Raw genomic sequence first — 26,980 nt, forward strand, 5'->3', positions numbered from 1 at the left:
CGGAAGTGACGTAGTCCCGCGCACGCGGTCCGGCGTGGTTCGGACGGGTTGTTTCAGCCCGGCTTGGGAAGTTACGAGATCTCTTACCCCACGTAGGCCGGACCCAACGCTCCGGTCCCCGTCCCGTCGGCAAGATGGTGAAGCCCAAGTACAAAGGACGGAGCACCATCAACCCCTCTAAAGCCAGCACAAATCCTGGTACGGGCGGCGGGGCTCGCGGAGGGTGGGGCTTGGAGGAAGCTTGGAGGGAGGGACACCGGGTGGCCTTGCTTGGAGTGACCTCAAGCAGAGTGGTCTTTGGGGATGAGAAGGGAGAAGATGATTACTTGTTTATAGACCCTGAGGAGGGCTCAGTCTTGCACGCCTGTCAAGGCTAGATGCCAGGCACCAGCTCTAAAGCCGGGAAAGTGAACACTCAGGCCTGGCAGCCTTGGGGCATCTCCAGCTGTGAGGTGCAGAGACTGGGAAGCTCTGAGTTGGAAGGGACACTTAAATTTGACCTCTTCTTGGGTCCCTGTGTGTGTCAGGTGTTGAAGCCCCTCCCCCAATCTAGTTCAGTCTTGTATGAGTCCAGCTCTCCAGCTCAAGGAATTACTAGAAGTACTATAAATTAGATAAAGTCAGACTAAAAGTGATGTAGGCTGACCCAGCTGACTCTTTACACTTAGCCACACTTGCCTACCACCTTAGCTTTGACCGTTTAAATGAGAAAGGGCTAGTAGATTTGGCATCATCCCATGATGATTTGGATTTCAAATCTTGGAATCATCCCATCCGGTAAAGTGCATAGAAAATGCTACAGATAAGTATGATTGTTTCAGTAAAGATTTTTTTTTTTTTTTTTTTAAATTTTTTATTTATTTATTTATTTATTTATGGCTGTGTTGGCTCTTCGTTTCTGTGCGAGGGCTTTCTCTAGTTGCGGCAAGTGGGGTCCACTCCTCATCGCGGTGCACGGGCCTCTCACTATCGCGGCCTCTCGTTGCGGAGCACAGGCTCCAGACGCACAGGCTCAGTATTTGTGGCTCACGGGGCCAGTCGCTCCGCGGCATGCGGGATCCTCCCAGACCAGGGCCCGAACCCCTGTCCCCTGCATTGGCAGGCAGAGTCTCAACCACTGCGCCACCAGGGAAGCCCAGTAAAGATGTTTTTGAAGACGTGTATGAGTTTTGTTGAGGTTCCACCACAGAATGAACAAGATAGCCTTTGGGGGAGTCCCTTCCATTTGGGTTTAGTTAATAAAACATATTAAAACATGGCCTAAAGTTTTTTATTTTAATTCATGTTGAATGTTTTACCTGGACCGCTGATAAATTATTCAGTTTGTGTAGACTGGGGTCTGACAGCGTTCAACCTGAAGAGGCCCTTAGAGATCATGATGTTATAGGTGAAGAGACTGAGCCAAAATAGGGGAAGTGGCTTGTCACAGCTGCCACACGTAGTGAGCAGCAGAGCCACCAGTCCTGTGATTTCTGCCTGTTTTCTATTGCATGACTTCAAGACAGATGACTTAAAGGCATCCCCAAATGAGAAGCTAAGCCGGTATTACTATGCTAATTTGTCCTTCTCTTTCTCTCTGAGATGTAAGGCAAGAATTACTACCTATTTTGCTGTTGATAAAACTAAGGTCAAACGTTAGGAAATTAAGAAACTGGTACATTAGGAACACTTATGTGTCAGAATCGTAGTCTTCGTGATGCTTTGCCTGTAGCAGGCACTCAGTATTTGTTAAACTGAGACCCAGAGGTAGGTGTCTTAGTGGTTAAGAGCACAGATGGTGATCTGATGCTTTTGTTCAAATTCTGGCTCTTGTACAAAAAATCTTTGTACAAGATGCTTACCTACGGAGCCTCAGTGTCTTAACCTGCAGAATGGGGATAATGCATCCCTCTTGGTAGGATTGTTGTATGGATTACATGAGACGATGCCTATAATGTGGATAGCACAGTGCCATAATCAGTGCTCAGAACTATTACCTACTGTCATTTTCAAACACAGTCCTACGGAGGGTTCCAGATTAGGTCAACTTTGTCATACCATGTAGCTTCCAGGAATGATTTTGTTGGAGCAACACGTGGAGAAAGTGGAGATTTTGCAGTGAGGTGGCAGCTTGCCTGCTTTGAGTGAACTAGTTGGTGTGTTTGAAGCAATGGCTATACTTAGACTTGTTGGCTATCCAATAGTGTTCAGTCCACTTCTGTGTTTCCTAGATCGAGTTCAGGGAGCAGGAGGCCAAAACATGAGGGACCGGGCCACAATCCGACGCCTGAACATGTACAGGCAGAAGGAGCGCAGGTGAGCGTGGGCGCTGGTGTCCTCTCCCCTTCCCTTCCTGCCCTTGACTTATAGCTGACACCTGTTAAGCCTTTGATATTCCCACCCCCACTTTCCCCAGATAGGAGTAGTGTATTTTCAAATACCGTTTTATATGATAAACTGAATTTTGGGTTAAAGACATGCATAGTAGGAGGTGAAATAGTGATTATGTCACTGGACTGTACAACAGCCTTGTTCCTCACAGCCTCGGCCTACACAAATGGCATGTTAAATCTCAAGGTACGTAGCTGTCAGATAGAAATCTGCTTTTCTTTAACAAAGCGTGTAGGATGGTGTCATGAAAGCGGCCAGAAAACTTGTTTTTCTAATGACATACTTTAGATCACAACATCGTGGCACTTGGAAACTCATCATAACTCAGATCTGCTGAGGCAGCCTCTACCACAGGGGCTTGCTGAGTGTGGCATTTTGCGACCTGGTCTTATTTTGTCTTATTCAATTTGTTTGGTCTTATTCAATTTGTTTGGTAATTGGATTCTTCATCCGTTCTAAAAGATGTGTCTAAAACACAAATGTCAATGAACTTAATCTGCCTTAGTCACCTACTCTGCAGTTTGTTTTAGAATTTTGAGTTCCAGCATAAATCACCCTCTACTTAAAATTCATTTAAACCAGCCTTCAAATAATTATCCAAAAAAGACTCAAGTATGCAGTTTTCTTTTTTAAAGCAAACAAACAGTAAGCAGATTTTTAAACATGGTCATTAGTCGTTATTCGTCTAGCAAAAATCATTACGTGCTCTGTTGCAAGAGGTTAAGTGGCTTTGAGGCAATCTGTTTTGAATGTAGAAGTACTTTTTGTTTACCAAAATTTGTATTTCATGATCACTTAAAACTGGAAGGAGAAAAAAAAAAAAAGAGGTCCTTTTGATGGAAAACGTATTCTGTAAACCCAGCTTTGCTGTAGCCTTTCTTCTGTTGTCAACCCAAATCTGTTATTTCCTCAATTCAGGAACAGCCGTGGTAAAGTGATTAAGCCTCTGCAGTATCAGTCAACGGTGGCTTCTGGCACAGTGGCGAGAGTGGAGCCGAACATTAAGTGGTTTGGTGAGTGTGGTCCTCTGCTACTTTTACCCTAGAAAATGTGCGCTGTATGGAAAAGGGTAGAATGTTCAGGTATCTAAAAGGCAGGTATCTGGGGGCTTCCCTGGTGGCGCAGTGGCTAAGAATCTGCCTGCCAGTATAGGGGACACAGGTTCGATTCCTGGTCCGGGAAGATCCCACATGCCACGGAGCAACTAAGCTCGTGCGCCACAACTACTGAAGCCCTCATGCCACAACTACTGAAGCCCACGCGCCTTAGAGCCTGTGCTCCGCAACAGGAGAAGCCACCGCAATGAGAAGCTGGCACACTCTAGGGAAGAGTCGCCCCCGCTCACCGCAACTAGAGAAAGCCCGCGCACAGCAACAAAGACCCAACGCAGCCAAAAATAAATAAATACATAAATAAAAATAAGAGGCAGGTATCTGGGGTGAGGGGAACTGCCAAGGACAGTATGAGAAAGGGATGAGATAAGAAGTCCCCACCGTGGGAAAAGTACAGAGAAAAGTCGTGGCGGTGGCTTCCATAAATGACTTCTTTTTGAAAAGAGCCCCTCATTGTTCACCCTGAGTGAACCTCTTAGACAGATGAGATCATCCTTAATGACTAGCATTCATTAGAACGCTCCTCTCCTAATTTCCAGTCACCTGAAGAGGTGACTTTGAGAGGTGCCTTGCAGGCGTGTTTGTGCCTTTAGCCTGAAGTTCCTCTGAAACACTTTTTCTTAGTGGGGTTGTATCTGGACTGAGTGACAATGAAAGGGCCTCTCGTTGGTCCTTCCCAGGAATGAATAGTGTATCTCCAGAGGCCTTGGGGAAGCAGGATTTCTTTCTTTGGAAACTCCACCTTCATCTCTGTTGGGGCTTTCAGCCTTTCCCTCAGCCACTGCCAGCCGTGTGGGCACATCAGATGGTCAGACCGCATTCTTTGCCTGCTGTTTGACCTCTCTTCTGGGGGACAGATGGCACCTACCTTTGCACATCTCGAACGTCTCTTGGTGGGATTGGTACCCCCTAGGAAACTGCAGCACAGAAAAGTGTCCGAGAGAACTCCTTCAGGAGGCCTTTAGCGTGGTGGCAAGGTCTGGTGACACTAGATCCAGACCTCCTGGGTTTGAGGCCTAGTTCTGCCATATCTGGGACCATGGTCAGGTTCTTAAGTTTGCTCATCAATTTCTCCATCTGTAAAATGCAGATAAAAACAGCACCTATTTCATAGGACTGTTGTGGTAATTAAATGAATAAATACTCTTATGTAAAGTGCCGAGAATAGTGTCCAGCAAGTAGTACAATAGAAGCTTTAACCGCTGTCATTGTTACCATCCCCGCCAGCGTGGTCGTCTTCACCTTGAGTTTGGCATTTGTGCTGCAATGCGCTGTTTAGTGAATATGATCTCTCACTTCCAAGGTGTTCTCCAAGCAGTGTTATATAGTTTCATTTTGTTCCCTTGCAGGGCTTTGTTGATTTTTTAAAAAAATAAATGTATTTATTTATTTACTTTATTTTTGGCTGCATTGGGTCCCCATTGCTGCATGTGGGCTTTAGTTATGGTGAGCAGGGGCCACTCTTTGTTGCGGTGCGCAGGCCTCTCATTGCAGTGGCTTCTCTTGTTCAGGATCACGGGCTCTAGGTGCGTGGGCTCCAGTAGTTGTGGCGTGCGGGCTCCGTAGTTGTGGTGCAAGGCTCTAGAGCGCAGTGTCAGTAGTTGTGGTGCACAGGCCTAGTTACTCTGTGGCATGTGGGACCCTCCCAGACCAGGGATCGAACCCGTGTCCCCTTCATTGGCAGGTGGATTCTTAACCACTGTGCCACCAGGGAAGCCCTGTTGATTAATTTAATAGTGCCGTCAAACCCTTATAACCCTAAAAACCAGCGCTATGACTCTTAGGTGCTGTGCTTCGGGATTCTCTTGAGTATGCTAACTGATCAGCTGTGATTGGCTCCAAATTTCTTTGCCAGATCTAGCAGGAAGTAGGACATTTGTCAAATCTCAGTTCCATTCAGTGATGTTTATTTTTCAGTTTCATCCAGTCAGGAAATTGGACTTGGAAAACTATTGAAACCCTTTGTGTGTCTGGGTTGGTGGATTAGTTCTTAGTGAATGAGTGCAGGAGAGGCAGTTTTTTTGTTTTTTGGTTTCTGTTATTTTCCTTCTTTTAAGTTTGAAAATGGCTACGTGGGATGGATGTGTCAGGTGTTTGGGTGAGTGAGGGCAATTTAAAATCTTACCTTTATAGCACAGGGAGATCAGCTCGGTGCTTTGTGACCACCTAGAGGGGTGGGATAGGGAGGGTGGGAGGGAGGGAGACGCAAGAGGGAGGGGATATGGGAACATATGTATATGTATAACTGATTCACTTTGTTATGAAGCAGAAACTAACACACCATTGTAAAGCAATTATACTCCAATAAAGATGTTAAAAAATAAAAATAAAATAAAATAAAATCTTACCTTTCACTGTGTCCCTGGGAAGATGGAGGCGGAAGATGTAAGGAGCTATTTATTAAACAGCAACATTCTTTTGTGAAACAGGAAATACACGTGTGATTAAGCAGTCATCGCTACAAAAATTTCAAGAGGAGATGGACACAGTCTTGAAGGATCCATACAAAGTTGTCATGAAGCAAAGCAAGTTACCCATGTCTCTTCTCCATGATCGAATCCGGCCTCATGTAAGATGGAGGATGTCCCCGGCAAACCATGCAGATCCCTCCCTACCATACTTTGCTCTTGTTTTTCCACAGAGAATAGTACCTGAAGGAGTACTGATAAGCTTTCTGAGACTTCTCCTTTCACCTTTGTTAGGGGTCTCACCTTTAGCATGAACCGACTTCTGTCGGAGAAGTTCAGTGGCGTAGTAGTGGACCAGAGCACAGGCTTGGGAGTCAGGCCTGAACTTTAATCTTTGCTCTGTCCCTTGCTGCAGCCTTAGTTAGGGTTCTCTGTGAGCTTTCACTTCCCTGACTGGTAAGTCAAGGTGACCCCCTCCTCGGGTGACTGGATGCAGATGAAACATCCAGTAAGGCTCTTGGCACATGGCGAGCACTTAGGCCACCACTTACTTAGACCTAAATAGATCATGGCTGTTATCAATACTGTTTTAAAATGTTTTTGGTAAGCAAACTTGTTTAAGTGGTAGTTCCATCAAACTTTGGGGAAACACAGAAGTAGGATTGGGTTGGTAGGAGGGAGACCTTTGGTGTTGAGCACTTTCAGCTTCTGAGAGTTCCTTAGAGAGTCTTTTCAGCTGAAGGAAAGGGTGCTAGTCAGATTGGTTGTTAGTCATTGAAGTTAGAAGTGCAGTAAAGACTGAATCTGGCTGGATTGGAATTAGTTTCACACGGAACCAAAGAAATGGCCTAATGCCTGCCTGCACATTTTCACTTGCTTTGAATAGTAATTCCCACAAATGTATATAAGTACAGCACAGAGCTTCAGTTCCAGCATGAGGAGGGGAAGAAAACACTGACATGCATACATGGATTATAAACAGTTCAAAGAAAAGTGTTTACTTGCAGAACAAAGTAAAACCCAAGGCCTGGCTATTGCCTCAGGTTTTGTCAATTATGCTTTGTTTTATGACAGACTAGAAGAATGGCACCTATTAGTGGAGTGACTGTTTTCTTTCAGGGAAACACTTGAGTGTAATTCATGAACCACAGACAAGTTGCTCATTTCCTTTGTTCTCTCTGTCCTCCCTAAAGCCATCTTTTAACCAACTATTGAATCCTGTTTATGAGAAGAACAGAGAAGTTCTATTATGGATTTATTGCTTTGTTCCCTATGGCAGTTGTTCAGTGCTTCTAAAATTCAGTGCTTAAATGTCTGATGCATAGAATGAAGGGCCCACAGCTGCAGCAGTTTGTATTTTGGTGCGGGCAGGTACTCAGAGTAACTGATGAGTTTTCTGCTCTGGCCTTGAAAAACCTTACCTGTTTTATTTTTAGAGCAATAGCTACTACTTGTTATGAAATCTGATTTGAGATTTGCTGCACGGTGGAGTCAAATCAGATATGCTTTTAACTTTTGCACATTTACCTGTATGTGCATTACAATTACTGTGTTTCTGTAGCAGTACTACAGTGGAAGTACTGTAACTTACATTGTCTCTGTATTTTAGTGTATAGACATATCACTGCCTTGTACTTACTAAGGTACAGGTTTATAGACACAGATCCAGGTATATTGTACGTTATAGGCTGAGAGATTTTCAAGGATAATTTTGATCATAATTTTCCCAGTGACATTAGAACCTAGTTCTCATGTAAAACATGACTATTCTGTTCGGGGATGTTCCCTTGTTGGAGCATAGTGAGTAAAACTAAACTAAGAGATGAGTTAGAGACTGATAATAGCTTAAGGATCTTTAGGAGTTGGAGAGGTGTCTGTTAAGTTCAGAAGCCACTGGGTTGTTCTGTCTTCCGCGTTTCGTAGCTGGTGCTTACAGAGGAGCCTGTACCGGGGGGCAGAGGGTGTTTGTTTTTTTTGAGGATATTCTCTGCCGGCTGTTAACATACTGTTATGTGATAGATCCTAACTCAGAGTTTGACTTTCATCCTGCTTCAAAAATTCCTCTGCCCGTAACTCCTTTACAGGCACATCAAGTTCTAGTTAGAATCAGGTTCCCTTTATCACATCTAAACTATTATTTTGGACTTTTGCTAGATGTTTTTCATCTGAAGACTTTGCATGTGCATTTAATAAAAACGTTACCTAAATTAGGAAAAATGTTATCTGAAACTAAAATGCATCTTACAAAAAAAGCAATTCCTTTTAGCCATGAAAGAAATTAACTTCCAAGAAAAAGTTGGCATTTGCAGTTGTTTTTTTTTTATTTTTATAAATTTATTTATTTTATTGTTATTATTTTTTTGGTTGCATTGGGTCTTCGTTGCTGTGCACGGGCTTTTGTCTGGTTGAGGCGAGCGGGGGCTACTCTTCGTTGTGGTGCGCGGGCTTCTCATTGTGGTGGCTTCTCTTGTTGTGGAGCACGGGCAACTAGGTGAGCCACTAGTTGTGGCTCGAGGGCTCTAGAGCGCAGGCTCAGTAGTTGTGGCGCACGGGCTTAGTTGCTCCGCAGCCTGTGGGATCTTCCCAGACCAGGGCTTGAACCCGCGTCCCCTGCATCGGCAGGCGGATTCTTAACCACTGCGCCACAAGGGAAGCCCTACAGTTGGGTTAAAAAAACAAAACAAAACAAAACAAAAAACAAATTTGAGCATGATCGTCCTTGACAAAAATCTGTGAATTTGGCAAATTTTATGCACTTGTTTGAAAGCTAAAAAAAAAAAAAAAAAAAAGTCAGAAAAAAGAAGTTAATTTTCAGCGTTGTAGCCGTAATTACATTTGACTAAAGTTTATGATAAATGAAATAAAGCAGAGTTTTTGGCAAGTCTTACACACAGCTATTCATATTTGCTTTGATTATTTGTATTTTGTATTTCTCCAGGAAAGCTTACAGAGCTTTCAGAAGAGGAGAACAAGTGCGTTTGCTATTTAAATAAGGATTTCTGATTTGAAGTCAGGCTGCAGATTTTGTAGATTTTGGTATGGGTTGAGCTTTGCAAAAATGAAAGCAGAAAGCCTTTCCCAGATAGGTTTTGAACTTTTTGCTTTTTCTCAGTGCTTTGCTTATTGTTACCTATAATTCTCCTTTTTCTTTAGAACTCAAAGGTGCACATCCTTGATACTGAAAGCTTTGAAACTACATTTGGCCCTAAAGCACAGAGGAAGCGACCAAATTTATTTGCAAGTGATATGCAGTCACTTATAGAAAATGCAGAAATGTCCACTGAGAGCTATGACCAGGGGAAGGATCGTGACTTGGTAGCTGAAGACACTGGTGTGAGGTACAGTTATAAAGTTCATGCAGATCTCCTCAATTGCTCTTCTGTAATGGACATCTTCTTTACAGTTATTTACCTGCAAGAAGCTCGGTGATTTATCGCATAGATGGAGATCTTCCCTTAGACTAGAAAAATTAGTGAAACTGGTTGGGGCCAGACTGAAGATAATTTAAGGCGCCTTGTTTACTATTGGTCTCTTAATTCCCCCCCAAATAAAAATAAATAACACTTTCTTCATAATAATAACAGTATATTCTATCATAGACAAATTTTTAAAATATAGTTAAATTGGAAATACAACAAAAAGAAAATAAGCACTCATAATTCCACTACTTATGTTAAGCATTGTTGATATTTTGGTGAATATCAGGGTTTCCTCTGGACCACTGGGGGTGGGGGGAGTTCACTGATGGCCTTTGAGGTTTCTGTGATCCTCTGAAGATAATATGGAAAATTTATGTACATGCATAAAAGAAGTGGAGTTTTGTTGTTTTTAGAGAAGGGGAGGAGAAGAAGGATCCATAACTTTCATCATACTTTCATAGGGGTTCATACCCAAAAGAAGGTCAAGGATCAGTTAAGGATATATATGTATATATATACATTATTCTGGATGTTTTTATTTATAAATAGAATACTTTAAGACTGTATTTTAACTTGCTTTTATTTTAATATATTTTTCTAAATTATTAAGAATATATTTCCATGTCAGTTCTTAGTCAACAGCGATATAATGTTTCATGTCAGAGTAGGTTTTTGTTGTGGCCAATCCCATGGTTAGACATTTATGCTGTTCAAAGTTTTCCCCTATGGTAAACAACTCTAGGGTAAAACATCAGTGTAACTAATTCTTTCTCATTCTTAATTGTTCCCCAAGGATAAATTCTTAGGTGAAATGACGTCGAAGAATATGCAGTTTTTTGATAGGCGGCTGCCTTATTACCCTCCAGAAAGGGTTTACCAGTTTAGTTCTCCTGGTTCTCCCTCACATGTTCCTGAGGTGCCCTAGTGGAGAGGTGCTGTCCCCTGCCTGCAGTGCCACTGCCTTGGTGCTGTCCCCAGTCCATCACTAGCCCTGGGCTTCCTAGAGGTAAAGTCAAGCTGCTCGAGGCCAAGCAAAAAGAGGCAGCGAGTTCATTTATTCTTAGAACTATTTGGACTTGTATGCTTCTGCTGATTTGAATTTTTTCCACCTCCAAAGGGTACAGTCGGCAGTGGGGGAGAAACAGAACTATTCTTGTTCCAGGGACATTGGGTAGATGTCTCTGAGGCTAGGAAATAAGCAGATTCTCAATCTTATCAAGAAAGTTTCACTCTACGTGGGAGCTGTGGAGTGTGGATTATGGTTCAGATTCCTTTTCATAATTCTCTGTGACAGACTGCCTAATTATAGTTGCTTTTTTTTTAAATTAAATTTATTGTGGTAAAATATACATAACAAAATTTACCATTTTAATCTTTTAAAAATTTTATTTATTTATTTTTGGCTGTGTTGGGTCTTCATTGCTGCGCGCAGGCTTTCTGTAGTTGTGGCAAGCGGGAGCTACTCTTCATTGCAGTGCGTGGGCTTCTCATTGCAGTGGCTTCTCTTGTTGCAGAGCATGGGGTCTAGGTGTGTGGGCTTCAGTAGTTGTGGCACACGGGCTCAGTAGTTGTGGCTTGCAGGCTCAGTCATTGTGGCTCACGGGCTTAGTTGCTCTGTGGCATGTGGGATCTTCCCAGACCAGGACTCGAACCCATGTCCCCTGCATTGGCAGGTGAATTGTTAACCACTGCGCCACCAGGGAAGCCCCATTTTAATCATTTTTAAGCATCCAATTTAGTGGCATTAAGTACCTTCACATGGCTATGCAACCATTACCACTATCCACCTCTAGAATTTTTTCACATCATCCCAAACTGAAACTCTGCACCCATCCAGCACTAATTCCCCATTCCCCCCTCTCAGCCCCTGGCAACCACCGTTCTGTTCTCTGTCTCTTATGAGTTTGACTTCTCTCTTGAATAGTACTTCACGTAAGTGCACTTGTATGGTATTTGTCCTTTTGTATCTGGCTTATTTCATTAGCATAATGTCTTCAAGGTCATCCATGTTGTATCGTGTATCAGTACTTTATTTGTTTGTATTGCTGAACAGTATTCCATTATGTATACATGACATTTATTTTTATTCATTCATCTGTCGATGGGCATTTGGATATAGTCATTTTTTAAATTAAGTCAATTTTTGGTCCATCTACAACTAGTTGGTTTTTTTTGTTTTAATTTTTATTGAAGTATAGTTGCTTTACAATGTTGTATTAGTTTCTGCTGTACAACAAAGTGAATCAGTTATACATATACATATATCTACTCTTTTAGATTTCCATCCCATTTAGGTCACCACAGAGCACTGAGTAGAGTTCCCTGTGCTGTACAGTAGGTTCTCATTAGTTATCTGTTTTATACATAGTAGTGTATACGTGTCAATCGCAATCTCCCAATTCATCCTACCCCCCTTCCCCCCTTGGTAACCGTAAGTTTGTTTTCTACATCTGTGACTCTTATTTCTGCTTTGCAAATAAGTTCATCTGTACCATTTTTCTAGATTCCACATATAAATGATATTATACGATATTTGTCTTTCTCTTTCTGACTTACTTCTGTATGACAATCTCTAGGTCCATCCACATCTCTGCAGATGGTACTATTTCATTCCTTTTTATGGTTGAGTAATATTCCATTCTATATGTGTACCACATCTTCTTTATCCATTCCTCTGTCAATGAACGTTTAGGTTGCTTCCACATCCTGGCTATTGTAAACAGTGCTGCAGTGAACATCGGGGTGCACGCATCCTTTCGAATTGTGGTTTTCTCTGGATATATGCCTAGGAGTGGGATTGCTGGGTCATATGGTAATTCTATTTTTAGTTTTTTAAGGGACCTCCATACTGTTCTCCTTAGTGGCTGTACCAATCTACATTCCTACCAACAGTGTAGGAGGCTTCTCTTTTCCCCACACCCTCTCCAGCATTTATTGTTTATAGATTTTTTGATGATGGCCATTGTGACCAGAGTGAAGTGATACCTCATTGTAGTTTTGATTTGCATTTCTCTAATAATTAGTGATGTTGGTACTAGTTTTGATACCGCTTTCCATTGGCACGTGGTTTTTTCCCTAAAACATCCTTTTAATCTTTATAGTGCTTCATTTGCTCACTTTGGGTCTTTTCTTATTTAGAAATGAAGCCCAAGAAGAGATATATAAAAAGGGACAGTCTAAAAGAATATGGGGTGAACTCTACAAGGTAAGACTTTAAATTCTCTCACTGAGTGGTTCCTTTGGCTTTCATGATCTTATATGAGAAAACTGACTTGGATCTGTTGAAGCTCTGTCAATACAAATTCCACCTCCAGGATGGATATGTCCGTGCACGTACTACCATTGTTCTAGATAACTGCATTTTTTAATTACTCATATAATAGTAACAACCACATTGCATAGATTCACATATTCTCTGTTAATATTTCTTTGGATTACCTGCTAAAATGATATTCCTGTTGAGATTTATTATACATGGTTAGAGCTACATGAGAATTTTTGAGTTTCTTAGTCCAGCCCTCTCATTTTACAGATGAGAATTCAAGTCTAGAAAGCTTGAATGCCTTCCCCAGCTTACCCAGGTAGTTAGTGCAAGGGGCTTTGTGTCTCCTGAGTCCTGGTCTAGTTCTCTTCAGCTGGCTAAGTTTTAGGTCCACACTCAAGTAATATTCTCTGTGACGAAGACTTTCAAGCATAGTCACCTCATCAAATAGTAACATGATAGGAAACTAGTACCATGAAAGCAAACAAAATTTTTTAGTTTTTTGTAAAATACTCAGAATCTGTAACATGGAAACTTAGAGGTCTAAGAAGTAAATGAGGGACTACCCTGGTGGTGCAGTGGATAGGACTCTGCACTCCCAGTGCAGGGGGCCTGGGTTCGATCCCTGGTCAGGGAACTAGATCCCACATGCATGCTGCAACTAAGAGTTCGCATGCCACAACTAAGGAGCCTGCTACAACTAAGGAGCCCTCGAGCCGCAGCTAAGACCCAGTGCAACCAAATAAATAAATAAATAAAATACTTTTTTTAAAAAGAAGTAAATGGTTCTGCTCACTAATGCATAGAAGTTGTGAAATAGACGGGTTTCATCCAAGCTAGTTCTATTTGGAATTCAACAAGTTTCAGATACCCACAGGATGAAAACAATTTTTTGAGTACTGATCCCTGGGCTTTGAGATTGGCTACCACCTGCTCTCCTCATAAGACAGTTGAGAGGTTATCTCTATTGTTGCTTTATTTTTCCCAGGTTCCCTTAAATGTCTTCTCTCTTTCATTTTGCCTTTGTACTCCTGTAGCAAGTCACTTTTGCCTCTTTGAATTTGCAGGTGATAGATTCATCAGATGTTGTAGTTCAAGTTCTTGATGCTAGAGATCCAATGGGTACCCGTTCCCCTCACATTGAGACTTACTTGAAAAAGGAGAAACCCTGGAAACACCTCATTTTTGTTCTTAACAAATGTGACCTTGTTCCAACCTGGGCAACGGTAAGTACAGTTGCTAATGCAAAACAGGTGACCAAGGCCACACGGCCTATGCAGGCTCTGAGTTACCCATGAATAAGTCAGTGTCGTGGTCTCTAGGATTTGGGGCAGCAGTTAAGGTGTTGCACAATTGAGGGTGTAGTCGTTCAAGTGTCCTCATCGAAAACAAAACTAAAATGGGCTTCATTGATGATGGGCCGTTACCTTTTTTTTTCTTTAATTCATTTATTTCTGGTTGTGTTGGGTCTTTGTTGCTGCGCGCAGGCTTTCTCTAGTTGTGGCGAGCAGGGGCTACTCTTCGTTGCGATGCGCAGGCTTCTCATCACGGTGGCTTCTCTTTCACAGAGCACGGGCTCTAGGCGCGCGGGCTTCAGTAGTTGTGGCTCGCAGGCTCTAGAGCGCAAGCTCAGTAATTGTGGCACACGGGCTTAGTTGGTCTGAGGCATGTGAGATCTTCCCGGACCAGGGCTCAAACCCATGTCCCCTGCATTGGCAGGCGGATTCTTACCCACTGCACCACCAGGGAAGTCCTGGGCAGTTACCTTTGACCCTTGATGGTTGGCAGTGGGACAGCTGCAGTGCCCATAGGATGAATGGTGTGCACCCTTCAGAAGGGGCGGCTGCGGAGGCCCCAGGTCTGTTTCACATTATGTTACATTAGTTGCATTTAGTAGCAATGAAGGCATTTTTGGAATATTGTTTTGTGTTTATAAGACAAAAGACAGGCTTCCCTGGTGGTGCAGCGGTTAAGAATATGCCTGCCGATGCAGGGGACACAGGTTCGAGCCCTGGTCCGGGAAGATCCCACGTGCCGCAGAGCAGCTACGCCCGTGTGCCACAACTACTGAGCCCGCATGCCACGAATACTGAAGCCCATGGGCCTAGAGCCCGTGCTCTGTGACAAGAGAAGCCACCATGATGAGAAGCCTGCACACCGCAACGAAGAGTAGCCCCCACTCACCACAACTAGAGAAAGCCTGCACGCAGCAACGAAGACCCAACACAGCCAAAAATAAATCAATTAAAAAAAAAAAGACAAAGCATCAGCTGTCATACTTGAAAAAAATATTTCAAAGAATTACAGCTAACATTTTCCTTAGACAACTGTGTATTTGAAGTACCATCCTGTTATTCAAGCTCTGGTTCTTCCTATGTTGTAAATAAACAGCTCACAGTTTACCAGCTTCTTTTCTTTTCTCCCTTTAGAAACGATGGGTTGCCATCCTCTCCCAAGATTACCCGACACTTGCTTTCCACGCAAGTCTTACTAACCCCTTTGGCAAAGGAGCATTTATTCAGCTTCTGCGGCAGTTTGGAAAGGTATTGCGACCTGACCTGTCCCCCCTGGAGTTGGACAGCTGTGGGTTTGTGTGAGAATTTCTCTTCCCAGGGTGTGTCAGAGAGTTACCAGCCTCACCTTCCACATCTTCTCGGTAGTGAGGACAGTGTGTTCTGGAGATGTGAACACTCACAGAGCCTCAGGGATTCTGAAATACTCTCTAGCTCAGCCTGTACCCCCATCCCTGACAAACGTTGCTTCCGTTTCTGCCGTGTCCCTGGCACCGGATGGTCCACCGTCGGCTCAGTGATGACGACGGGCCCCCTCCCCACACTATATCCCCACTCTGGGCTCCCGGGCTGTGCATTTCTCTTCCCTCTGCCTGGAAGGCACCCTGCCGAACTCCAGCCTCAGATCCCTGGTCAGATGCTAGTTCCTCAGAGAGGCCCTGACAGCACATGTTCTCGAAGCTTCATGTTCTGTACCTGCAACTTTGTATTTGTGTGTTCATTTACTCTTACCTGGCTTCTAACAGAGGACATCTGTCCTCTGTCCCACCCTTCCCGACTTCCCAGAAGGAACTCATCCAACTCATAGCTGTTACTTCTGGTATTTTTTATTTTTTATTTTTCTATTCATCTCACACCCCCCTCCGTTTTACGTATTTGTTAAGTTCCTGCTATGGAAAATGAGGGTTAGGTGTCTTACCCCCGTCCTCCCTCTCCACTCCCTCTGTCCTTGTACGACATTTGCCTAAACTGTTACTCATTTAGTGTTTAGGTTATTATGACTGGAGTGTCAGTCCTTGCTGGTCCACAGTGCTATGATTATAATTCCTTTCTAATAGGACCTTCTGTTTTATCTGGTGTTAATTAGCTCCGTTCTATTTGTCACTGACATATCACCAAATCCTCTGGTAGCGTGGGAACTTTCAGAGTGTCTGGCACCTCCCTTCCAGGTGGACTGGCTGCTCCCCAGGCTGCTGCTGGGTCTTCCTGGGATTTCCTTTCCCCGTCCTCTGAATGGGGGATTCCCATGGCTGTTCGCTGTGTTGTCCTTGTTCACTGGATCCCTTTTCTTTCTTGGTTTACTCCTTCCTTTTGATGGAACCTGTTTTCCAAAAGCTTTCTGAAAAGGAGTGCTTAGAAGGAACATTTTTTGAGACCTTGCATTCTGTAAGTTTCTTCATACTACCGTCGCACCGTTTCTTCTTAGAATGTTGAAGGCACCACATTGCATTGTTTTCTGGCTTCCGATGTTGCCATTGAGAAATCTGAGACCGTTCTGACTCCTAATCCTTTGTGGCTGAGATCTTTTTGAAAAAAGTTCCTGTTTTACAATGTCCCAATGATGTGCTTTAAGGTGGGTCTTTTATTGTTCAGTGAGCTAGGCATGGACAGGACTTTTAGTCTGTTATTTGTCCTATACTGTTTTTTGGAAACCACCCCACGCCATGCCCCCCATTCATCTCTCTTCTTGTTCAGGAATTTGGTTTTATCTCCGGTTTAATTCTTGAATTTCCATTCCTTTTTTTCTGGCCTCGCCTCGCGGCTTGTGGGATCTTAGTTCCCTTACCAGGGATCGAACCCATGCCCCCTGCAGTGGAAGCGCAGAGTCCTAACCAGTGGACCGCCAGGGAATTCCCAATTCTTGAATTTTCTTTTCTTTGTTTCAGTACATTTATGACATTTTACCCTATTATCTGGGAAGTTTCCTTGACTTGATCATTTATCTGTTCTATCACAAAATTTATTTTGCCTCTCACTTTTAATTTGTAATTTCTGAAAGCTCTTGTTTATGAATTGCCCTGCTCCCTTTTATAGCCTGTTGTTGTTTCACGGATGCACTGGCTTCTCTGTCTCTGAGAACAATGATAGTGGTATTTGGAAATTTTCCTCTACATTTTCCTACATTGACACTGTTTCCTCCAAGTTGCTGTTGTTCTGTCTTTTCTACTAGAGTCACACTTCAGATGTCTGGTTATTCTTGGTTCTCCACTCATTTAAGAGTGAGCCACCAAAAAAGGGCTATAGAGACTTTATGCAGGGGGTGGGCTTGTTGAATGAGAGATTTCACTGTAGGTGACTGGGCAGAAACCCAGTATTTTGTTGGGCGACACTCTAGATGTCAGTGTCTGTAGGGTGGGTTTTTTGTTTGTTTTTTGTTTTGGCCGCACTGCACGGCATGTGGGATCTTAGTTCCCCAACCAGGGATCGAGCCCGTGTACCCTGCAGTGGAAGCACAGTGTCCCAACCACTGGACCACCAGGGAAGTCCCATCTGTAGGTCTTTACTCCTGGGCCTGTGAGTTTCCCTAGAAAGGAGTCTTCCTGTCTCCAGCTTGGGCGTATATAGACCTGGCTGCCAGGGTTCTGGGAACTCAGTGGGAGTAGGAGGCTGGGGTTGTACTATTCAATATTTAGACTTTCAACTAATCACTCAGGGAACACTTGCTTTCAATTACTGTTATCTCTAAATCTAGGGTCCCTTTCAGGCCTGAAAATTAAAGATACTTGCAGACATGCAGGGTTTCAAATGAGTCATTATCTCTCCTAAGGTTCTGGGGTAGAGAAGTTGGGCACCCATGCCAGGTGAGGGAGGGGATGGAGAGGTGTGGCTATTTCTACAGACGGTCCACTGGTCAGTGTTCTGGATTTCAGTCACACCCTTAGAGGGGTGTGTACTGCTGATTCCCAAGGTCTTTCGTGATTCATTGGCAGTATATTTGCTGCATTTTTAGTTTTTCTACCTTTGCAGCCATGTAGCTTTCCTATTTTGTAGTGGGCCAAGTTAGATACTACTTTTTAACTGCTAGTCTTCTGTTAACATCACACATTAGTTTGTTCTGTCTCATCTCCAGCGCATGCTCTGGTTTTATATGTTTGGCTCTGTGGGTGTGTGTGTGTGTGAATTCCCACGCTGTGGTTCCAGTGGAGTTTGGAGGGAGTGAGGTGGGCAGGGATGTGCCATCCACCGTCTCCAGTCGGAAGTCCCCATCCGTTTGTAGACTCTTCCTGAGCTCTGCTTCTTTGAGACTTTCACCCAGTGATCTGGCTTTTGAAGCTGCCTTTCTTTTCTTTTGTTGTTTACATTTAGCAGTGAAAATGCAAAATACATAGTGCAGAGAAGAAGAGGGATGGGTCATGGGATTGCCGGTTGCTGCATCTGCTAAGGTTCTCTTCCCTGAAGACATTTTATCAGTGGATGGTGTTCTTCTAAACTGATGACTAACAAGCTATTTCTTCCTTTGTTTCTCAACCTACGTACTTTTAACCTTAAAACATTCAAGAATAATTTCATATGAGTAACCGAGGAGCTGACTCACCTCTGATTTATTAATGAGTATGTGTATGCAGCCCCCTCAGACTATGCAGGTGGTGCGTGTCTGGGTTTTAAATCAAGTCGTAGCAATAGTTTCGTACAGTATTCTTTATGGTAGCAAAGTAACACAACCTGTTTGTCCCATGGGATGTTCACTCTGCGTGTATGTGGTGTGTATTCTCTTTTTTTGAACAGTTGCACACTGACAAGAAACAGATCAGCGTGGGGTTCATTGGCTATCCAAATGTTGGCAAGAGCTCTGTCATAAACACGCTGCGCTCCAAGAAGGTTTGCAATGTGGCCCCCATTGCAGGTGAAACAAAGGTATGTCTGGCTCAAGGGGGTCTTATTTGCTTTGACTTACTTTATTTCCATGGAGGGTGATAATTCAGGACATGGAGATGTCTGTCTGCTTCTCTTGGATGAAGATCGCCGTTGGGAGTTTAGTCTCCATATAATAAATAGTTGGCAACGTCCTGGGGCTGTTTCTGCCCTCTTTGATAAGACTAAGAGTACTTTGTGTGCCACTGCCTGGCTTTGGCGTGGTTTGGTATGTGCTGTTTGAGTCTGTTTTAAATTGTCACTCCAACCTTTTGCTTTGATAAACAAAATTAACCCAAGAATATTTGGTGCCTGGGTTAAGAAAGAAAATTCAATTTTAGGGTAGATTCTGTTGGTTGGGGGTCCTACCCTGGAACACAGGGTATTTGGGGAGCACTGTGGTTCTGCTGAAAGGAACAGGGGCCAAGCAGTATTAAGCTTCCAGGAGTACTTCTAAAAATCAGAAAAAGCTTTACTGGACGTTATTGCACAATACTAGATGGAGATCCTGCCTCTGCATTATTTTTAGACCCTTAGCTGTTGGAAACTATAGTTTATGCCTCGTGGAGGTGCCTCATGCGCGGCCCAAAGAGAGGAGGGGCTTTGGAGCTTCATTACCCAGCAGGCTGCTTCTCTCTGACCCCTACCCCCCCCCCCTCTAGTTTCTTGAGCATCAGGGGTTTGTGAAATCGCTTTCAGGGATTGACCTGGGGAAGTCTCTGCTTTTTAGGTCTGGCAGTATATTACCTTGATGCGCCGGATATTCCTTATCGACTGTCCCGGTGTGGTTTACCCCTCTGAGGACTCAGAGACGGACATTGTGCTGAAAGGAGTCGTGAGTATTTTGGTCCCGAGAGGCTCTTTGTTTGCCTTTTGGGGCCAGCGCTCTGTGGGGAACTCTGGATACCTTTGCTTTTTACTCATTCAGCAGACAGTTTGGGGTCAGCCTGTCTGACCAAACTTGAGGAACATGACACTGAACAGGGCAGTCTCTCCATTCCACTTAAGCCTGTTTGAGGAGTTAGTGGAACCGTGGGCATATCTGGTCAATGTCATCCCACAAAAGAGTTTGTCGTTTACACATGGGCTCCAAAGGGAAGCAGGGCCTGTTTATGTTTAGAGCTAATTCATCTTCATGGGTTTATGGGTTGAGTCATTTTGGAACTCGGTCATTTCCTCACTTGTTTCTGAAGACGACCGAGAGCTTTAAATGGTCCCACTTAACCTTAACCAGTGCTTCTGGCTCTACATCCTGGGCGGTTCCTCCCCTTCCTTCTTAAACTATTCCCTTCTCTTTGTGTCCTGGGATGGGTGGACTTTTAACCATTTCTGCAAGTCAGTAGCACGAAGGATTCCAGTTTAAACTACGTGCGGAAGTCACACTGTCAGTTTGTGGTGAGCCGAGGTTAGAGCTGAGTTCTGGGCTCCGCGGCTGCGGTCGGCTGTCCATGGCGCTCCTCTCAGCCAACTGCATCTCGCCACCTCCAGGCTAAGCTCCTGCCAGGCCCCGCTTGCTTTGAGGCATTGAAATCTGTTTTCAGATAGGGTTACAGAGAACACTGGGAACTTCACTCCTTCCATAATCAGGTCAGTAAGCAAGAGCTTTCCTATGAACATTTAGGTTCAAGTTGAAAAAATTAAGACTCCTGAAGACCACATTGGTGCTGTACTTGAACGAGCAAAGCCAGAATATATCAGCAAGACATACAAAATTGATTCTTGGGAGAACGCTGAGGACTTTCTTGAGAAGCTAGCTTTCCGGACAGGGAAGCTATTGAAGGTAAGCCAGGATTTGTGAGAATTCAGACTGGGACGTGCTGCAGGCGTGTGCGTGTTTCGTGTGGACCTTTTTTATATGCACGTGTGAGCAGTATGAAGTGCGGAACTCGGCACGTAGATGGTGCCAGCTGGGACCACTGCCGTGCTTCCACACCAGGAGGTGGTTTTGTTGTTTGAATTTAATTGGGCCTCTTCCCGTGACATTTCAGGGTGGAGAGCCTGACCTGCAGACTGTGGGGAAAATGGTCCTCAATGACTGGCAGAGGGGCCGGATTCCTTTCTTCGTGAAGCCGCCCAATGCAGAGCCCCCTGTAGCCCCCCAGGTAAGAAAAGGGTGCACCCCTCTCTCAGGAAGCATGGTTACTGACCTGGCTGTGGCGTGTCTTTGGACCGCCGTCTTCTTCCTTTAGGGTAGAACTTTCAGCTGCCGTGTCTCCCATCCCAGGGTGCCACTGCTGTGACCTGGTGGGGGGGTGACCAGGAAGTAGATGTGTGATAGAAGCCTGAGTGTAAATGCCAGTTTTCAGGGCCTTGAAAAAGGAGGGCTCATTAAATGTGAGTGCTCTTGTGGTTTTTGTGTCTTGTCTTCTGCTTGAAGAACAGGCATTTCCAAGATTCTTTTCTTTCATGGACATTACGCCCAACCATGTGCCGGGAACTGGGAGCATAGGAATAATGAACATGGTCCTTGCCCTCAAGAAGCTCGTGGTCAGGTGGGAAAGGAGAGTGGTACAGTGGATGCTCAGGGAAAGTCTTAGGTTTGGGACCTCTGGTCTAGATTGAAAAGCTTCCCTTACTGTTCCATGTCCCTCCCCCAGCAGTGGACTGCTCAGGGCTCCAACTTTGGCACTTTGCCTTTCTATTTCTAGGGTCTTTTTCGGAGCTCAGCCAAGTCTCTTGAAGAAGTGGCTTTAAGTTCTGCTTCCATGCTAATCTTTTGGGTCCATATTTCTCTGGTTTTCTCTCACCGGGCTCCATTCCCAGAGTTTCCATTGTCAGCTATAAATTTCCAGTTGAATATTTTCCCCAGCATTTCAAAATCAGCATATCTGAAACTGATGTTACTCAACCTTTTCCCTTCTCCCCACTAAAACCACCAAACAACCAGTACTGCGGGACGAGGCCCTGCCCTCCTGCACGTATACACACACACGTTCACACGCACGCATACACCTGCCAGTGGAGGAGTATTTGGTGTTTTCTGATACCAAATAGCTTTCATTTTTCCATACCCGTTATGCAAGCCTCTGCCACCAACTGGGTGTCCAGTAACTGCCAGAGTTCGTGCAGACCCCACAGGTTAAGGGCTGAGTCCCACAAGACTACCCCAACTTCAGATGCCAGCTGCAGATGGGGTTCTCAGGCTACCCACACTTCTGCCCAGCTGACTACAAGTTCAGAGGTTCCCAGGTTTGATAATTTGCTGAAAGGACTCACGGAACTCAGGAAAGTGGTTTGCTTATGACTACCGGTTTATTACAAAAGATACAAGTCAGGAACAGCCAAATGGAAGAGGTGCATAGGGCAAAGTATGGGGTAGAGGGTGGTGTGGAGTTTCCATGCTCTCTCCAGGCTGGCCACCCTCCCAGCACGTCAATGTGTTCACCAACCCAGAAGCTCCCCAGAGCCCGTCCGTCCTTAAGGGTTTGTATGCAAGGTGTGTAAGTTCAGCCTTCATTACGTAGGCACGGTTGACTAGATCATCAACCACTGGTGATTGAACTCAATCTCTAGCCCTCTCAGCAATTGCTTGGGCTCTCCGGTGACCAGTCCCCAGTCTGAAGCTAGGTCCCACCACAGTCATCTCATTAGCATAACTTTGGGGGAGAAGGGATTATTACAAATAACAAAAGCAAGACACCCCTGTCTTAACCCGGGAGATTCCAAGGGTTTTAGGAGCTCTTGTGCCAGGAACTGGGGGTCGAGGACCAAATGCGCACTTTTATTGTCCTACAGAGAGACACGTAGTAAACAGATACGGATGTAACGGATGTAATGTACTGATTGCTGTGAGGGAGGCTAAAGCAGGGTTAGGGGTGTGTGAGAGACAGGGCAGTGCCTCGTACGTGGCGTGGTCAGGGACGGCCTCTGAGGAAGTGGCCTTTGAGGGGGGGGCCCTAGTGATGGGAGGGAGGAGCTCTGCAGGTGTCACAAGAGGCTAGCGTTGCAGGCCTGGGGAGCAGAACCCGCAGCGCACCCGAGGCGGAGCGAGCCTGGTGTGTCGTGGCTCCAGGAGGACGTCGCGGGCGGGCCACGTGGCCGTGGCCTCTGACCCAAAGAGGCCGCCCCTGCTCCGTGTGGCCCTGTGTGGGAACGGCGGGCTTCCTCTAACTCCTCCTCCACGTCTAGTCGTTAACTTGAGATAGTCAGTGTCCGTCGTCCCCCGCCCCCGCTCCGTGACCCTCCTCCTTTCCTCTTTTTGGTGGTGGCAGCGACCCCCTTGAGAATCCGAAGGCTAAAAACCACCTTACCGGGAAAATGTACGGAAACGTACCTACGAATTTTGATGCAGTTTTTGATGCAGATTCCTGATGCAGTTAAGGCTTCGCGCAGCCACCTTTGCCTTTGGAAAATCCCTTGAGTTCTGCGAGCCTCAGTTGTGAGTGCGCAGTGGCGTCAGCTGCGTGAGGGCTCGCGCTGCCAGCCCACGCTCCCTCCGCCCCTTCCCCGGGACAGGCCGCCTCCGGGCTCGTTCTGAACTCCTAGGAGGTTCCCTCCTCTTTCCTCACACCTTCCTTCCTTCGAGGTGCCTCCTCAGTGCCTCTCCGCTGCCCTCACGCTTTCTAAACTAGTGCTGCGATCGCCCTCAGCATTCAGCTGGGCCTTCATTCCTCTGTTATGGTGTGTGCTCATTTGGAATTACCCTTTTTTTTCTTTTTTTTTTTTTTTGGCCGTGCTGCGTGTGGGATCTTAGTTCTATGACCAGGGATTGAACCCGTGCTCCCTGCATTGGGAGCACGGAGTCTTAACCACTGGACGGCCAGGGAAGTCCCAAGGTGTGTGCTCATTTGGGATGTGCTTTCTCAGCAACCCCCATTCCTTGCAGTCCCCAGGAACAGTGTAGAGAACCTCCCCTGTCTACATTGTAGAGCTGACTGGTTTTGATGGCTAAATACTCAGGGTTGGCGCATCCTCTGGGACCGTAGCTGTATTCCTCTGATCCTTCCATGCTGGGTTCAGGGTTTAATGCACATTGACTTAAAATAGATTAACAGTACGACTCAGATGTGCATGTTTTCATGTTTTCGATACTTGCCCTTAGTCCTGAGAAGAGGACTGCCTCATTTGAGAGCAAGGTATGTAAGTTCAGAAATTCAGCAGGGAACTCTGCTCAATATTCTGTAATAACCTAAATGAGGAAAGAACTGAAAAAGTATAGATACATATGTATGTATAACTGAATCACTGTGCTGTACACCTGAAACTAACACAACATTGTCAATCAACTATACTCCAATATAACATAAAATTAAAAAAAGAAACTCAGTTTTCATTTTCTGATTCCATTTCTCTCCCCACCCCACCCCTTTTTGGCCTGACTAGCTTCCATCCTCCTCATCTTTGGAAGTTGCCACAGAAACAGCCCAGAACAACCCAGAAGAGGAAGTCACAGAAACTGTAGGTGAGGAGTCGGAATCCATCATTGAGAAGGAAAAAGAGGAGCCCGGTCACGGTGGCGCCGATTCAGAAATGCAGCAGATTCTGGCGCGGGTCCGGCAGAACTTTGGCAAAATCAATGTCGTGCCTCAGTTTTCTGGGGATGACCTCGTTCCTCTGGAGATGTCTGATATTGATGAAGAGCTGGAGAGCCTTTCCGCGGAGAGGGAGGAGGAGGAGGAAGAACAGGAACACCAAGGAGACGAAGAGGAAGAGTCTTATGCAGAGTCCCATGAAGAACACGCGGGAAACAACACCAAGGCCATTATTCAAGCCCTGGATGAAAAGATTGCTAAGTACCAGAGGTTTTTAAACAAAGCCAAAGCTAAGAAGTTTTCAGCAGTCAGGTAGCGTCCTCATCTTCTCACGAATTGTAGTTTGCTCATCCCTTTCCCAGAAACTTGCCATGAGGATTGGAGCAGTGTTTTTGTAGAGCTGGGGAGGGTACTGCCGTTTTTTAAAGGTGATCTGGGGCTTCCCTGGTGGGCGCAGTGGTTGAGAGTCCGCCTGCCGATGCAGGGGACACGGGTTTGTGCCCGGTCTAGGAGGATCCCACATGCCGCGGAGCGGCTGGGCCCGTGAGCCATGGCCACTGAGCCTGCGCGTCCGGAGCCTGTGCTCCGCACCGCGAGAGGCCACAACAGTGAGAGGCCCGCGTACCGCAAAAAAAAAAAAAAAAAAAAAGTGATCTGTACGTTTTTCAAATTCAACTACCTGAAGTATGAGAAGCTTAGTATTGATAGTTCTGTCTTTTACAAATGCCCAGGAGCCGCCAATACAATGTTGCTTCTACGGATGGTGTTAACCACGGGAAGGGGAGCGGGGTTTCGTTAATCTGCGAGCTTGTCGCGGTCCCTGCGTCCGCGCCTGTGTGGGCAGCGGGGGGAGTGTGGGACGGCTCCATTGCTGTACTCTTCCCCTTTCAGAATATCCAAGGGACTGAGTAAAGTGGTTTTTGCAAAATCCGAAGAACAGAGAAGAACAGCTGAAGACGACGTCAAAGATACAGGTACAGTTGAATTATTAAAATCATGTGGATGTGATCTGCATCGTTAGAACGTTGGGGAATCTAAGTTTAATCTCCAAAGTATCTCTCGTACTGTCATCCACACAGATATTTATCATATCTGGCAGGTAACCCTGGTTCCACTTACTATTTATCACACAAATGGGCTTTTCTTCTTTTTATTCTGCACATGTCTTGGGGTTAAATGGGTGATTTGGGAAAATTCCTCTAAAAAGAGTACATTATGAACATTGTAATCTAAGGGTGGGTCCAAAGACAAAAGTTTTTTCTGCGGGGAGGATGGTTCATGTATTTATTCCTTATGTGGTTGGATGACTAGCTCCATACATTGGGTGTGTTTTCAAGACAAACGCAAACCCCGCCAAGGCCACTCGGCGCCCCCAGTTCTAGCAGCCTCCAGCCTCGTCCTGCTTTACTCTGCTCACCACACTCCCTTCACACCGGCCTCTGCCTTCCTTCTCCAGCACATCAAGCTCATTCCCACCTTAGGATTCAGACACATTTTGAATAAACAATTCCTGTTTCTTTCCTCTGTGTGTGCTTGTGTTTCGCTTCCAGCACCTACCAAAAAGGGAAAGAAGAGGAAGGCACAGAGAGAGGAGGAGCAGTCAAACAAAACTCGCAGGACGCTTACGTCCAAGGAAGTATGTGCTTTGGTCTGAAACGTCGCCCAGGTGTAGAAAGGGGAAGTCCATTTCTTAAGACTCACTCAGAAACTAATGGTCTAGCGTTGAAATCAAGAAACCCCAGTCCTAGGGCTTCCCTGGTGGCACAGTAGTTGAGAGTCCATCTGCCGACGCAGGGGACGTGGGTTCCTGCCCCGGTCCGGGAAGATCCCACATGCCGCGGAGCGGCTGGGCCCGTGAGCCATGGCCGCTGAGCTTGCGCGTCCGGAGCCTGTGCTCCACAGTGGGAGAGGCCACAACAGTGAGAGGCCCGCGTACCGCAAAAAAAAAAAAAAAAGAAACCCCAGTCCTAAGTGACCTAGTTGAGGTCAGTGAAACAGGATCAAGGAGTGGGCTGCTGCATGAAGGTCCTTGAGTTTATGTCTTGTTTTAGGAATTCCTGATGGCTATCCTCAAACACGTGGACTACTGTTTGGAAGAGTCCGCTGGGTTTATGTGTCCTCAGGGAAGTGACACGTGAGCAGCAGAGCTGTGTAGGCAGACAGGTCACCGCCTCCTGTGCAGTTCAGCTCTGTAACTGGGCCCTCCAGAGCTGGAGGGGGCCCTCTTCGGAGGTGGGGAGCTTGTTATCAGAGTGATCAGCCTTAGACCAGAGGACCACTTGTCAGGAGCTCAGGAGAAAAGATTCAAGCGTTGGATGAGGGTTGGACCAAATGACACTCTGTAACTTGGAGTGGTCACAAGTCACAATGGAAGTTCAGACTTGGGTCTGTGAGGTGAACTCTCCCTTGTTGGCGCTGCTTCTGGTAGTTGTGGGAGCAGCGTGGGAATAGAACACAGAGAAACAGGGGGGCCTGTTTTATGACTTTCAGTGTTTGATTGGTTTTTTTCCCTCTTTGTGTGTGTGCGCCATTTTTTACAGCGGAGGCGAGAAGCACGGCAGCAACGATCCAGAAAAGTCGGTGTACGCTACTATGAAACACACAACGTGAAAAATAGGAACAGGAACAAAAAGAAGATCAGTGACTCAGAGGGGCAGAAAAACAGACACAAGAACTTGAAACATAAGCAGTAACGTTTTAAAAGTTGTTTATTAAATTCTACAAAAATATGCACTTAGAAACTCTGTTCATTTTCTTCATGCCCAGTTGGCATTTCGAAGGCCATGGATGCATCT

At 45.3% G+C, this 26,980-nt stretch overlaps 1 protein-coding gene across 1 annotated transcript; it reads left to right on the forward strand.

Moving 5' to 3' along the window:
- On the forward strand, positions 1-26,914 carry GNL2 (G protein nucleolar 2). Its single transcript, XM_081225259.1, has 16 exons — positions 1-198; positions 2,211-2,295; positions 3,289-3,383; positions 5,912-6,051; positions 9,044-9,228; positions 12,448-12,514; positions 13,639-13,797; positions 15,001-15,114; positions 18,589-18,717; positions 19,445-19,549; positions 20,336-20,494; positions 20,703-20,816; positions 24,037-24,497; positions 25,077-25,159; positions 25,736-25,821; positions 26,726-26,914. Exons 1-16 carry the CDS (start codon positions 135-137, stop codon positions 26,876-26,878), a joined length of 2,199 nt encoding a protein of 732 aa, XP_081081385.1. The 5' UTR covers positions 1-134; the 3' UTR covers positions 26,879-26,914.
- Positions 26,915-26,980: the final 66 nt, after the last annotated feature.

Source organism: Mesoplodon bidens (genome assembly GCF_964165515.1).
Source record: "Mesoplodon bidens genome assembly, chromosome: 2".
NCBI lineage: Eukaryota > Metazoa > Chordata > Mammalia > Artiodactyla > Ziphiidae > Mesoplodon > Mesoplodon bidens.